Source organism: Microcaecilia unicolor, chromosome 6 (assembly GCF_901765095.1).
Source record: "Microcaecilia unicolor chromosome 6, aMicUni1.1, whole genome shotgun sequence".
Taxonomy (NCBI): Eukaryota; Metazoa; Chordata; class Amphibia; order Gymnophiona; family Siphonopidae; genus Microcaecilia; species Microcaecilia unicolor.
The window spans coordinates 145,920,206-145,935,021 of record NC_044036.1 but is presented as its reverse complement, the minus strand read 5'-3'; the positions used below and the strand labels follow the sequence as shown (position 1 = coordinate 145,935,021).

General features: G+C 42.5%; 1 protein-coding gene across 15 annotated transcripts in view; it reads right to left on the bottom strand.

The window, feature by feature from the left end:
• The window catches only part of FOXP1 (forkhead box P1), an 801,754-nt gene that overhangs the window by 36,392 nt on the left and 750,546 nt on the right, over positions 1-14,816 (bottom strand). For all 15 annotated transcript variants that reach the window (XM_030208061.1, XM_030208060.1, XM_030208059.1 and 12 more), the window contains 2 exons: positions 4,850-5,051; positions 2,997-3,073 (listed from right to left, as the gene is read on the bottom strand). In XM_030208061.1, the coding sequence (XP_030063921.1) occupies positions 2,997-3,073; positions 4,850-5,051 (279 nt within the window). The remainder of the gene's footprint in view (positions 1-2,996; positions 3,074-4,849; positions 5,052-14,816) is intronic.

The window sequence follows — 14,816 nt, the reverse complement described above, 5'->3', positions numbered from 1 at the left end:
CCAATCCCTCCTGTAGAGCACTGCTGAAAATGATCACTTCTATGAATCCTAAATGTACCAGGGAAAACGGGAAATCCCATGGTGATCTCTCCTTCTGTAACGGGGTAAAACACGTGTATATTTTGGTCCCATTCTAGCCCCTCCCCCTTGCCATAGGCATGTATTTCAGATTTAAATGTGTAAATCCCAGCTTTCTAAAATTGGGTTTTCACTATTTATTTGATATACATATGTAAATACCGGTATTAACACATGCAAAATCATGAGTAGGGCTTCTAAAATAAGAGCCATAACATTACAGACGGATTCCCTTCAAGAACTGGAACAACGTACACGAGTTCTAGCAGCCCAGCTACTTCGTACGAGTATGGACTATCGAAAAGTGCTGTCTTTACGGTTTTCAGCATTGTGGGCCTTATTCTATAAAGGTTATGCTCCTAAATTTACGCTCCTAAATTACAAGCATAATCTATTTTGGAGCAAAAGAGTGTGCTCATAATTTAGGAGCATAACCTTTATAAAATAAGGCCCTGTATGTCTCTCCCTCCCGATTTTAAGGGAATGTTTAGCCACGTTTACAACAAATCCTCTGTTTTAGGGCAGTGTTTAGGATTACAATCCAAGGGCCGTGTTTACTAAGCAATGCTAAGGGCGCGTTAGCATTTTTAGCACACACTAATGATTAGCACGCGCTAAACGATAAGTCACCCACAGGAATACATGAGCGACTCCCAGCGTTTAAGACGCGCTAAAAATGCTAGCGTAGCTTAGTAAACAGGGCTCCAAGACTTTTTGGCCCATCTCCATTTTCAAGTCAGGCACTGACCCCCCCCCCCCCCTCCAAACAAAACCCAAAACAAACCTATGGGGGAAATTCTATAAAGTGGTGCCAACAGGTAGGTGCCACTGATATGCATCAAAGGCGCCACTAAATTGACAGTTACCTATGCGTATTAGGTACTATTCTATATGGTAGCGTCTAACTGAAAGGAGGAGTACATATGGGTGGAGAATGGGCAGGCCATGGGCGTGTCTCCCAGTTAGGTGCTTAGTGTATATAATACTATAAATGTAGAAAGACAAGCAAACCAGCAGTCTGGAAAGATTTATTTATTACATTTGTACCCCGCACTTTCCCACACATAGCATGCTCCATGCGGCTTACATAGTAACAGTAAAAAAGAATCACAAAGTCTTTAAGAGATTACACAAATTGTAGCAAACATAATAATAATGGGGTCGACGAATAAGTAAATTGAACATAGGAGGGATTGAGTGTAGAAGGAAATGAACGAAGGGAGGTAGGCGTAGGGAGGATGGAGAGGAAAAGATAGGGGGTGGCAATAAGGAGAATGGGAGACATGGTCAATGAATAACAATTGTCGGTACAGAATCATGTGGGTAGGCTTTAGTTAAGTTGAATCATTGGGGTAGGCTTTCTTGAAGAGATGGGTCTTCAATGCTTTTCTGAAGGGCACATGGCCGTTGATTGTTCAGATGGGTCTTGGTAGAGCGTTCCAAAGCTGGCTACCCAAAAAGGAAAAATTGGCTGCATAGGAGGATCTGTACTTGATACCTTTGCAGTTGGGAAGGTGTAAATTAAGGTAAGTACGGGAAGACGTCAAACTGTTTCTGGTTGGGAGGTTGATAAGGTTATTCATGTAGATAGGGGCTTCTCCATGTATAATCTTGTGAATCAGTGTGTAAACTTTAAAATAAGATGAACAGCTTTATTATAACAATCACCCGACGTGGCCACATTTTGCCCGCAGGTTGCGTCAGGGTTAGGAACTAATATGACTGACAAAAGGTATCCTATCAGTTCAACAGGTGATTTTACTGCCGTCACTTTGGTGGTTGTTCACTGTCACAGCCTCTGTTCTAATAGTTTTTTATTGTCTGTTTTATGTTTATTTGTTTCACATTTTTTATGTCTTTGAAATTTGGAGTTTTTTATTTTTAGGATTTGTATCATTTTAATTTTGTTTGTTGACGCAGCCTGTGGGCAAAGTGTGGCCACGTCAGTGATTGTTATAATAAAGCTGCACATCTTTCCAGACTGCTGGTCTGCTCGCCTTTCTACTATTATGCCTAGTTACAGATCATTGCATCTCTTTTCTGCTATAATACTATACACTACACGTATTACTTGGCACACCTAGCATGTTAACTTTTACACCATGTTAATGGCAGGTGTCAGGGCGCCAACATATGAGCACGCCAATGTCGACCTTTGCTAGACTTCTATAACAGAATCTTGGCGCCAAGATGCCGTTATAGGATTGGAGCCAAGTGCATGGCAATGGGACACCTTGCCTGAGGCACCGAGTTACAGAATTGGCCTTAACGGCTTTTACCTAAACCAAGTCCAGCCCGACAATGTTGACTAGTAAATGAACAGGCGGGGATTTGAAGGAAAATCCAAGAGGAGGACTTCAGAACAACAATATCCTGTCTTCCAGCTTCTTGTTAAATAGTTCAGGGGGCTACAATTCAAACTGGAATTAGATGTTTTGAAGTTTTATTTCTGTTTCCTCACAGAATTATTAATTTATCAGCCATTCATAAAAGAGAATCAAAGAGAAATGCAAAACACTCCACCAGCTGATTAAAGCTCAGTAATTATTTAGTGCTCAGATTAATTCCAGGGATCAGAGATTACTGTAGCTTGTGATAATTGACTTGCCATCTTTAAACAGGCCTGTTTTCACTGTTGTGTGAAATGAATTTCCCCAATAATCGCACTGCATTGTAATGCTTAATCAAAAGCAATTATATATTGCTGCTTTAAAAATTTCTTACGGCAAAAGGTTTAAGTTTGCTTAAGAACTGATTGTAAGCATCAATTATAAACACACAACATATTTCTGTTCCTTACGTTTATGTGAATAAATGCTTCTAGCAACCAAGTATGAGTTTAAACTACAGAGAGTAACATGTTAAAATACAGAATAGCAGCTAACAAGCTACAGGCTAATTTTAGGGGCTTTACTCACCTGCCTAATTAAGGATGCATATGTAAATGGTGGTCTGACTTCAGCATTCTTGTAAAACTCTTGATTCTGGGCAATATCTATTAAACAAGATTTTTAAAGTATTATTTCTTTTGCCTCCTTAAATAAGTATCGTCCCCACCCCCACACAAAACTGATTTATAAGCATGATAGAAAACGTAGGGTATGACTGAAACAGCCCCAAGATATGGCCATCTAAAATATGTATTTTCTAGGGATCATTGTAGTATGTTGTCACAGCGTAAGACATACACAAGGAATTACACTTCAAGACACGTACTCAAAACTATTAGGAGTGCCCAAGTTCAGTCCTTGTGGGCTACTAACAGGTTGAGGGGTCCTTTTACTAAGCCACGCGTCTACGCGCAGTCAAATGGAGTTACCGCCCGACTACCGCATGGCTCTTGCGGTAATTTCATTTTCGGCGCGCGTCCAATATACGCATCTGAAAAAGATGTTTTATTTTCGGGCAAACGTAACGGACGTGTGACAAGCGGCATTTGGCACGTGTAGGTCATTACCGGCCGGTTACTGTGCAAGTCTTTACCGCTAGGTCAATGGCTGGCGGTAAGGTCTCAGATCCAAAATGGATGCTTGCCGCACGTCCATTTTCGGCAAAAATTTTTAAAAAGGCCCCCCCCCCCCTTTTTTTTTTTTTACAGGTGCACTAAAAAAAAAAAATGAGCGGTGCGCGCCCAAAACCCGCACCTACACTACCACAAGCCGTTTTTCAGCGCACCTTTCTAAAAGGACCCCTGAGTTATATATATACGAGATACATCTGCATACAGTGATGGAGCTACACATGCAAATTTCCCAAGCACTTTCATTAAGAACATCCTAAAAATCCAACTTGTTTACAGCCCTTGAAGACCAACTTCGGCAACCCTGTAACCAAAGGAAACCTTGGACACCTTTTACTAAGCAGCGGTGTTACCCAACGCGGGCTTACGCTCACTAAACAGGAAGCAACGCTAGGCTACCGCAGCAGCCCGGCGGTTCTTCCCACCCCTAGCACGCCGTCATATCTGGCGCTACAAAAACATATTTATTTTTGTAGCGCCGGAGTGTACTCGACGGTAATCAGACAGTGCCACACACTGCTCTGTTACCACCGAGTTAGCGTGGGAGCCCTTACCACCTCCCCCCCCCCCCCGAAATGGCTGCATGGTAAGCGCTTTACTTGCCGCATAGCCATTTCCTACAGGAAAGACTTCCTGTTTACCCGCTGTGGTAAAAGGGGGCCTCGACGCACATGACAAACGTGTCAATGCCAGTGCAGGCCCCCTTTTGCCACAGCTTGGTAAAAGAGGCTCTTAGACATTTGTACACTTAATTTTTTAAAATTTTCATGTAAAAAATGCCAATTTAGAGTTTTTATTTACATTTATAAACCTGCTTGACCAAAGCAGTATCAACAAAAGAAAAAAAATTCATAATTCCAATAGCTCTTCTGCCTTCTCCCTATAAAACATGGGTAGAGGCGTGTAAAAAAAAGCCTACATTCTTCAATATCAAGTCCTGCCCACAGCCTAGATAAGAGCCTCATGGGCAGAGTTATCGTATTAAACAAGGAAACGGGAAGACCGAGGAATGCCCAATGAAATCACCAGTCTAACGTTATCTTCGGTCAAGATCCAATGAACTCCACCCCTTCTGGAAAGGGCTGTAGGAGTCAACTTTTCAAAATTATTGGGGGTGCTAAACTCAATGGAAATAACCCCTCCCTGAACACATACAATGAATGTTCTCAATATTGGGGGTGCTCAAGCGCCCACACAGTCGGCTCCAATGGGAGGGTGTTTGCCACTCCCTCTCTTCCCATGACCGCATACCTGAGGAGATAGGCACATTGTATTTGTCAGAGTACCGTCTCCTGATGGGCCCCACATTGTGAATGCTGGTGGTAGTGATGACAGAAGGTCCATGCGTGACAGGAGTGATGGGTGCAGTTGGCGTAGTTGGCGTATGAGGTAAACTCTGTGGAGAAGCCTCAGATGCTGTCTTCGAAAGTGTGACATTCGATACCAGGTTCAGCTATTTAAAGGCAAAAAAAAAAAGAGATATTATACCAAAATGTATGAGCGAGCAGTTTCGAAATGACATTGTTGCGGATAATCTTATGAAGGTTTCCCATGTACATAACCACAAATGCACATAGAAAGCACATCCATGGAAAGATGTAATCTGTGAATAAGCATTCCCAAGTGTACAACTGAGGCAGACCAGAGGCGGAGTTGGTTACATACGAGAGAGCAAATAAAACTGGGTTTTTTCGGTTTCATGAAAACAGTATGTTACCAAAATTCACCGCTCAGTTTCAGCTGAAAGTGGCAACCAGGGCTAAGCCTGACCCCTGAACAGGAACAGCCCCTATTACCTCCCCGATTCCTGGATCTACTGTACCACTGGTGGTCTTGTGCCTAGATGAGATAGGGGGAGCTATAGGTGGGTTTTGGGGGTGGTGGGGAGACACACACTCCTTCTGTACGGGGTGGGAGGAAGTAGGGACTGCTCCAAAGTTTCAGCCAAAAATGTACTAGCATTTTTGGCTGAATCAAAGGCTGAATACAAATTTCGGGTTGGCTTTGGCATGGAACAGAAATTCGGTTGGCCCTAGTACATATGTTGAGTATACACACATTTACAACTTTTTAAGAGCAGGAGTAAATTTGTGCACCATTGGGCCTGGATTTGGGGGCCTATCTTGCTTATTTTTGAAGGAGAAGGGCGCCCATCTTCTGACACAAATCGGGAGATAGGTGTCCTTCTCCTAAGGTCGCCTAAATCAGCATAATCGAAAGCCGATTTTGGGCGTCCTCAACTGCTTTCCGTTGCAAGGACGACCAAAGTTCAAGGCGGCGTGGTTAAGAGATGGGCATCCTCGGCTGATAATGGAAAAAAAGAAGGGCGTCCCTGACGAGCATATTGCCGACTTTACTTGGTCCCTTTTTTTTCACGACCAAACCTCGAAAAGGTGCCCGAACTGACCAGATGACCACCGGAGAGAATCAGGGAAGACATCCCCTTACTCCCCCAGTGGTCACCAACCCCCTCCCACCCCCCCCCCCCAAAAAAAAAAATTAAAACACATTTTTTTCCAGCCTCTATGCCAGCCTCAAATGTCACACCCAGCTCCATCACAGCAGTATGCAGGTCCCTGGAGCAGTTTTTAGTGGGTGCAGTGCAGTTCAGACAGGCGGACCCAGCCCCCCCCCCCCACCTGTTACACTTGTGTTGGTAAATGGGAGCTCTCTGAAACCCACCTTACCCACATATAGATGCCCCCCTTCATCCCTAAGGGCTATGGTAGTGGTGTACAGTTGCGGGGAGTGGGGTTTGGGGGGCTCAGCACCCAAGGTAAGGGAGCTATGCACCTGGGAGCACTTTCTGAAGTCCACTGCAGTGCCCCCTAGAGTGCCCGGTTGGTGTCCTGGCATGTGAGGGGGACCAGTTCACTACGAATGCTGGCTCCTCCCACGACCAAATGCTTTGGATTTGGTTGTTTTTCAGATGGGCGTCCTCAGTTTCCATTATCGGCAAAAACAGAGGTCGCCCATCTCTAAGGTCGACCTAAATGTTAAGATTTGGGTGTCCCCAACCGTATTATCGAAACGAAAGATGGACGCCCATCTTGTTTCGATAATATGGGATGCCCTGCCCCTTCGCCGGGACGTCCTTAGAGATGGGCGCCCAGTTCGATTATGCCCCTCTATGTTATATAAAGACACAGCGGCACCTACACTGCCTTTACGAAAGATACATTTTTTCCTTTTCTCACCTAAGTGTCCTGTTATAAAAACAGGTCCTATAGGCACCAGTTCTGAGCTTCTTATATCTTAAACAATATTCCAGCATTTAATTGCAGAATAATTTCCACTAATATTACATTTACTATTACTACTATGACTTTTGCTTCATTTTTTCCTATGGTGCTATCAGATATATGCAGCACTGTTCAAGCACAAATATGACAATAGTTTCTGCTATAGGGAGATTACCAAGTTAAGAGAAACATACATGACAACCAAGTCCAGGAGAATGTTTGTTTGTTTACTAAAGGCTAAGTAGATACCTGCTGGCCATTTTTTATTTTTATCATGGAAAAGAAGCAAAATTATCTCTACCACATTAGTTATAATAGGGATGCTCATGGGCAAAAAAATAAAAAAAGTTTTGTTGGTCTTCATTTTAAACACAGGCTTTGCAATGTTCATGTGTGGTTTTCATGTTTTTTCACACATTTGTGTCTTTTTGCAAGCATCGTAAGAAATGTTTTGCATATAAAATTCAATTGTACATGTTAATTCATAGGTATTCATATACACACGCCCATGTGAACCAAATGCACAAACACCAAGCCACATCCCTAATTTATAATACACAATTTCCTTCTGTATTTTAAATAAATGTTTGAAGAAAAAACTTAATTTGAAAATAATTTTAATCACCATTTATTCAGCATCACAACTGTTATTCAAAGGTATCTCACCTGTGAGATGCACTGGGGAGGTAGAAGGGCAAAATTATTCATTTTGGGAGGAGGGACTATATATATATATATATGTTTTGTGAATTTAACACTTATTTGTTTATTTGGATTGATTTACTGACTTTTTGAAGAAATTCACCTAAGGTGGTGCACAGCAAGAATAACTTGAAGATAGGCAACAGACAATTACAGCAGTAAAAATATTCAAACAGTACATCGTATGGCATAATATGCTATATTACAATGTCAACACAAAACACAATAAAACATCTTAATAGACATCATAAGGCAGTGCCTCCCAATCTTTTTCTGGCTATGACCCCATAATTATGGCCAAATAAAACTGTAGATCCACTGGAGGTGTAGAATAATGATGTACCTATGGAGAGTCCACCTAGGTCATGACCCCATTTGGGGTTCCAAATCCCAGTTTGGGAAACTCTGACATAGGGTGACCGCAGAGGTGGAACACATAGATAAGAAAGAGTAACAGGAGTTAGAAAATAAGGGGACTAATTTAAAAAGTTGCATGAATATGATCTCAGCTAGGTTAAGTGTGGCGGACTTTGGTCCTGGGGAACTGAGGAACTGAGTTCGATTCCCACTTCAGGCACAGGCAGCTCCTTGTGACTCTGGGCAAGTCACTTAACCCTCCATTGCCCCATGTAAACCGCATTGAGCCTGCCATGAGTGGGAAAGCGCGGGGTACAAATGTAACAAAAAAAAATAAAAATAAAAAATAAACAAGTCCTGTATTGACAACCCTGTCAACAGAACTCCTCTCTTTATTCACACACTAGGGACGGTCTTTGTAGTAGTAATGGGAAGTTTCCATCAACGTCTCTCATCCCTGTTCTCTAGGGACCATCTTTAAGGGTCAGAAGGTAATTCGGTCTCCCTGTTTCTGCAATCTTTGGTTTCTCTGTTGAGGCTAGAAACAGTATTGTATCTCGGTGTCAAATTGCGATGGCCGTCTTTAGGGGGTGTGGCCTAAAGATTCATCTCTCATCACACAAGTCATTACACAAATGCTATCAAAATCTGAGATGATGTAATTTCTAATCACTATAAACCTAAGCAAGATTTGAATCCCTAACTAAGAAGTAAAAAGCTCCATGACCCTGTGCCAATTACTTTGAGTCCTGTATGAGATTATGTTCCTGTCCTGGGGATAGGGGGGGCTTTTATCCAAAGACTGAATAGATGAGAATGTGTACATAAAAGCTCTGGTCCTTGAGGGCCACACATTGAACTGGTTTCCAAAATATCTACAATGGAAATTTACCAAAAATATTGAATATAGTAGGTCAACGAATCCATTTCATTTGTATAAATTGGCTATTCTGAAACCAGAAGCACCCTGAAAACATAACCAATTTGGTTAGGGTCACAAAGTAAAGGAGTAGATATGGTGATTAAAGTAGAAATTCAAAGTTCTAGTCCTTCTTTCAACAGCACTACTAGAAAATACTACATTTTTAAACTCTGAACTTTATCAATGATGATAACAGGCCAACTTGGCTGGTGTTACAGTGGAGCTGATAAAGCCATCCTACAAGACAGCTGTGCATTATAATCAGTGGTTCTCACCTTAGTCCTTTTCTGTTTCCAGGATGCCACAATGAATCTGCATGTACTGCCTTCGCTGTATGCAAACCTCTCTCATGCAGATTCATCGTGGTTATCCTGAAAATCAGAACGCTTGAGGGAGGACCAAGCTGAAAACCACTGCAGTACAGCATCCATAATCCCAAAAGCCCTATTTCAGGTTATGATGATTGGGGGGGGGGGGGGAGGGGCAGGTGGAAAGATGGAGGAGTAAAGAGAATTCCAGTCTCCTGGCTTCTTCATCTCCTTTACACATTGCCACATGAATTCTGAACAAGTTCAAGCATATAAATAAGGGATGTCGTTTGTATGCAAACTTTTTTTTTTTTAATTCCAGCAAATGCTTGCTTATACCTGTGAATTTCCATTTTCTGCTTGAAACGTTGCAATTACCTTTGATCCATATTTTAAACAATCAACAAAATGTTGCTGGAATAACTCTGTGATTCTTACAGCAAAGAACTTATGATTCACAAAAAGTAGCCAGTTTCATAGCAAGAGCAAAGAATGCACCTCAGGAGTTTAAATGCACACTAACAAATACAATGTATATTTTTATAAAACCCAAGATTGCGCAGTTTCTCCTGCTTCTTTGGGCTTCCAGCTGAAGGGGGACCAAACAATAATTGTGCTACACCACCAGGAGCCTTCATTTATAAATAGCTGGGGTCTCCCCACCTTCTCATTTTATATCCCCATTCCAACTGATTCAGCCCAGCTGGGAAGCTCCTCACATGGGCTTCCTTGAGTATACAGCAATTGTGGGCCTTAAATACAGCCACTAGGTGTCATCATTGAGCAACGTCTCAGGATACCTCCACATCCCAGGCTCTTTTGAATGCTCTTTCTGTAGCATCCTCAGTTGGGGGTAGGGGCAACAGGGAACCTAAACCAGAAATTTTACTTGCTCAGCATGATGCATTTTAACCACAAGATTTGTTCTGGCTGCGTTTTCCATGTCACATTTTGGAAGAAGTTCTTTGGATTTAATTATTCACCCTTCTGAATCCAAGCTCAAGATGAGTTACATTTAGATATTCTCATGCCCCACAGGTCTTACAGTTTAAATTTCAAATTGATACAGTGGAGAGTGAAGTGTGACTGGGAGAAGTACAATCTGAATCCTGGATTTTCCTGTTTTCAGCCTACTGCTCTGATTCATTTGCTTTGAGCTTTCATTCTTTTGACGCTCTTCAAGCTCTCACCATAAGAGAAATATCAAGCCATATGGCTTAAAATGAAGCTGATCTTGGAATTGTTAGAAGCAACACAATGGTTTTACTGTTGACATGTTTCTTTACCATAAGTGCAACTGACAGTAACAAGGACACTTGTTTTATGTATACTCCCACTCAGAAAACAGATCTGTGTATCTGTAAGAATTCTGTAAATTGCACTGGGAGAAACTATGCAATCATTATCTCTTACAGCCATATCAGGATGTATAACAATTTCTACTGTTCCAGTGGTGGCTGCTCAAGGCCCTAAGTATGCATCAAGAGAACAATGCCTATGAACTGCAGGAGAAATCTACTCAGCTACGACAAGGTTCATTGGAGAAAAGGGAAATTTCTTGGGTTTCCTGCTCTGAGCAAGGATGGGAAAAGTCAATCCTTTAATTTGGCTGAATTTTAGAACCTTTGGCAGCTTGAGCTTCAGCAAAGCTTTTGTTTTCTTCTTGTTTTATTTTGCACAACTTTTCCTTTTGTTGTAACTAATGATAACAAAAGAGGGTAAGCAAACGACAGAAAAACTCTCGGTCCCTTGTTCTGCTTTCCACAGTCACAGAATGGATGAAAGTTCTCCTTGTAACTCCTGCAACAACCCCAGCACCAAGCTCGTGCAGGGATGCAGCATCTATAGTTCACCATCAATTTAGAGCATTTCACAATTTGTGATTTTCATTTACAAGGCAGCAGCAAATTTTCTGCTGCACCACCAACTTAAGTCAGTCACACCATGCCATTTGGTCGGTACAAGGACACCAGATGCCCTAAGCAAATCTTCAACTTTGTTCCTTACTTCCTCAACTTGGATTTACATAGCAGTAGCTCCAATACCCTCCCTTGTGGCAGTGACTACCCTGACACATTGCCTTTTTTCTTTTCTACTACTACTACTTATCATTTCTATAGCGCTACTAGATGTACGCAGCGCTGTACACTTGAACATGAAGAGACAGTCCCTGCTCCAACACTGTATCTATTCCTTTCTTTCCCAATTCTCTTCCCAGAATTCCCTTCTGTTTCTCCTCCTGCTCAGTGGTACACCACTTTTACATAGTAACATAGTAAATGACGGCAGATAAAGACCTGAACGGGCTATCATTACCAAGTCATGATCAAACTAACAATGAATGTGATATGCAACACTTTGTCTCTCTTTGGCATTTCAGAGACATAGACTGTAGAAGTCCACCCAGCACACTTAAATGTCTGCACCTAGATTACAGAATTGCTATGGTAATTGATAACTTCATTAATTGTAGGTGAATAAATGCAGAGACTCTGCCTAAGCTGATAGTCAATTGAGTATTTGGTTAAAGTTAACTGGATACATTTCCCACTCTCTCTCCTCCACTCTTTGGCCTTCATCACCATTGGCCTCTCCACATGGTGGTGAACATTTCCATGAGAGCAGAGGAAAGGTTTCTATTTTTTTCCCATTTATCCCTCTTATAGCAACCAACCTTCCAATCTTCAACATGAGCCTTTTAGTCTGTTTCCCCAGCATCTGCCAAGTAGTTCCTTCTCTCCACCCAGCAGCCCCATTTTGTCTTAGCTAACAGAGCCCCAGTGCAGAATGTCTTTGACCCCTCTCCCTAAAATGTATTTATTTAAAACATTAGGAATCTGCCTATCACAACATCTAGGTGTTATTCGGGACATGTGCCCAGGTCGAGGCCTAGTATAGGATTTTGGCCAAGGCCTAGGGTAGACCGAACAGGCCCTACGCACCGCACCACCCTAGCCACCAAGCACCGCACACACACAATAGCCAACAGGCACCACCAGAAAATAGGAGATAGAGCATTCAGGTGGGCCTCACGGCCGATCAGGAACCCACTCGCGCACAGTCCAAGCAAGTGGGCCTCACGGCTGACCGGGAACCCAGTCACACTCTGGGAAGGGAGAAAGAACAACAAAGGGTTCCCCACGGAACTGGAGCACAAGCAGCGCACACGTCTGAAAAATAATTTTTATTTTCGTACGCGCGCCAAGTGGCAATTGACGTTCATAGGTTATTATCGCCCGGTTACCACGCAAGTCTTTACCGCTAGGTCGATGGCTGGCGGTAAGGTCTCAGACCTAAAATGGACGTGCGGCAATTTTGATTTTGCTGCATATCCATTTTTGGGAAAAATTAAAAAAGGGCCCTTTTTACAGGAGAGCTGAAAAATGGATTGGTGCGCGTCCAAAACCCACACCTACACTACCACGAGCCATTTTTCAGCACGACTTTGTAAAAGGACCCCTCGATCAGGCTAAAAATATTGAGGGGGGGGGGGGGGGGCTTCTTCCACAGCCCACATATTTTTGGCAAGGTCAAGGGGCTGCATTCCTGGTGGTGTGTTTTCAGTGGGATTGGAAAATACTATGTGGTTCCTTTCAGACGGAATGTAGAATAGGATTTAAGACATCCAGAAATGGATGTGTGGGTACTAGTAATTTGCAACAGAAGCATCCATTTTACAAACATCAATTGTCTACAATATCATGCAACAAACATATAGACATGCCGGCTTACACGCGTTTAAGATAAACACGTATGTATTGTATGCCTAATATCTGATGGATGGTATCTTCTAGAGAACTTTTATCTGCACAAGAAAAGCACAAGCAAATGTCTGCAGGTTCTTTGCACCGTGGGCAATTTTTCAAAAGGGAAAGACAAGTACTCTCCCTTTGAAAACCGACTACACTGTTCACAGGTCCCTCAGCGTTATGTCTGGAAAAACTGATAAAAAGCTGATTGTTAAACAGTCTACCTGGGACACATATTTTTATGAGTTTGGCAAGTCTTAAAACAAAATATTGTCCTGCAGCTCCCAATTGCCCAGACGTGCATGGTCTGCTGGAGTCTGCTAAAAATGTTCACAGCAATATTGATGCTAAACAGAATTTAGCAGCATCACTAAATCAACCCAGAACTGAAAATCTACTCAGTTTTAAATTAGTTTCTGAGTAACAAAAGCCATTGCCAAATTAATAATTTTAAGACCTGATTTAACATTAGCAGCATGTGTGTGCTGCAATTAGGTATTATGGAAAAGGTTTGCTTTGCTACTTTTTCCTGTTGCGCATTTAATCTTTTTCCTGTCGTAAATCTGTGAAAACAATTCATAAAGGTCAGGGATTTACACTAGAAGAATTTGAATGTCTTAAGGCTTCTGAAAACAGGTAGCAATGAGCACAAGACTCAGGATGACGTACGGGGCAATGGGGAGAAATGCTGCAGACATTAAAAAAAAAACAACAGGAGAAAAGGAGGGGAGAGACCCTAACAGACTTGAAAAATGACACACTGACTCATACCCACTGCTGGGCAGCCACTAATAAGCTACAAAGGAAGCAGCCAATCTCCGCTAATGACAAGATAAAATTGTATTGTAAGTGCTCTAATTAGGACATACTTACGGAGGTGATCTAATGATTAAACGCTGTATTCAAATGACCCCACCAGCTCTGAGAGGTGGTGCAAGATGCTACTGGAATATTTTGTAGAAACAGTCATTTTATTTCGGGGGGGGGGGGGGGGGGGGGGGGGGGGAGGGGAGGGGAGAGAAAGACAGGCATATTCACAATAATGGCTCTGAGGTAAACTAATTAAAAGTCAGTTCCTGGAGGATGGCTGTGGCTTTGAGCAGCTGTGGTCGTTCCAAAACAAAGTGCCAAATCTCAACAGAGAAGCTGCAGTCGAGTGGAAAATTCCCGCCTGACCTCTGCTCCCTCTATTAATTTGCAGGAAAACTAATGACACATATACATATTCCCACAAAATTGCTCTAATTGCTAATTTGCCAAAGGAGTCCAGTTTCCAAATGAAACATGACTGCAGACTCCGAGGGAAGAAAGAATAAAAAGCTGGAACGGCAAGAACAGGGTGTTTTCATCTTGGACGAACCCCTTTGCAGTTTCAACCAGCAAGTTAATGAAATGTCAGCCCTGTCCACTGCTATAGAAATCTCTTCTTAACTTCTTGTCTGATGGCGGTATTCATCATTCGTTCAGAGGCCCCGTCTTGGCTGGTAAGAATAATGCACAAAGCCTAGGATGCTCATATGACCATAACATCTGTTTTAAGGCTGAACGCACTGCCGTCATTAACAGTCTGATTTTGTCTGCCACTTCAAGGTGGCAGGAAAGACCATGATCACGATAAAAGCCACTCGAGAGCAGAGTTTTTCTTGCATCCTTAAAGAGGATCATTTTCAGTGGGGGCCTGCGAGCAAATGCTCAAAGGGAAACTCCCCCCGCAGAGATCCTCCTTTGAAAATTCAGCGGCCCGCAGTGCTACCGGTTTCTTTCTAGCTTTCACACTTTGTGAATGCAAAGCATATGGCTCACATTTGTGAAAAAACAAGCATGAGGTTTTCAAAATGAGAGCTGGTGCTTGCTTTTCTGGGCAAACCCTATTAGTCCTTTGGAGGCCCAGGGCAATTTATAAAGGCTCTTTCCTGCGGATAAAACCCATAACATAAG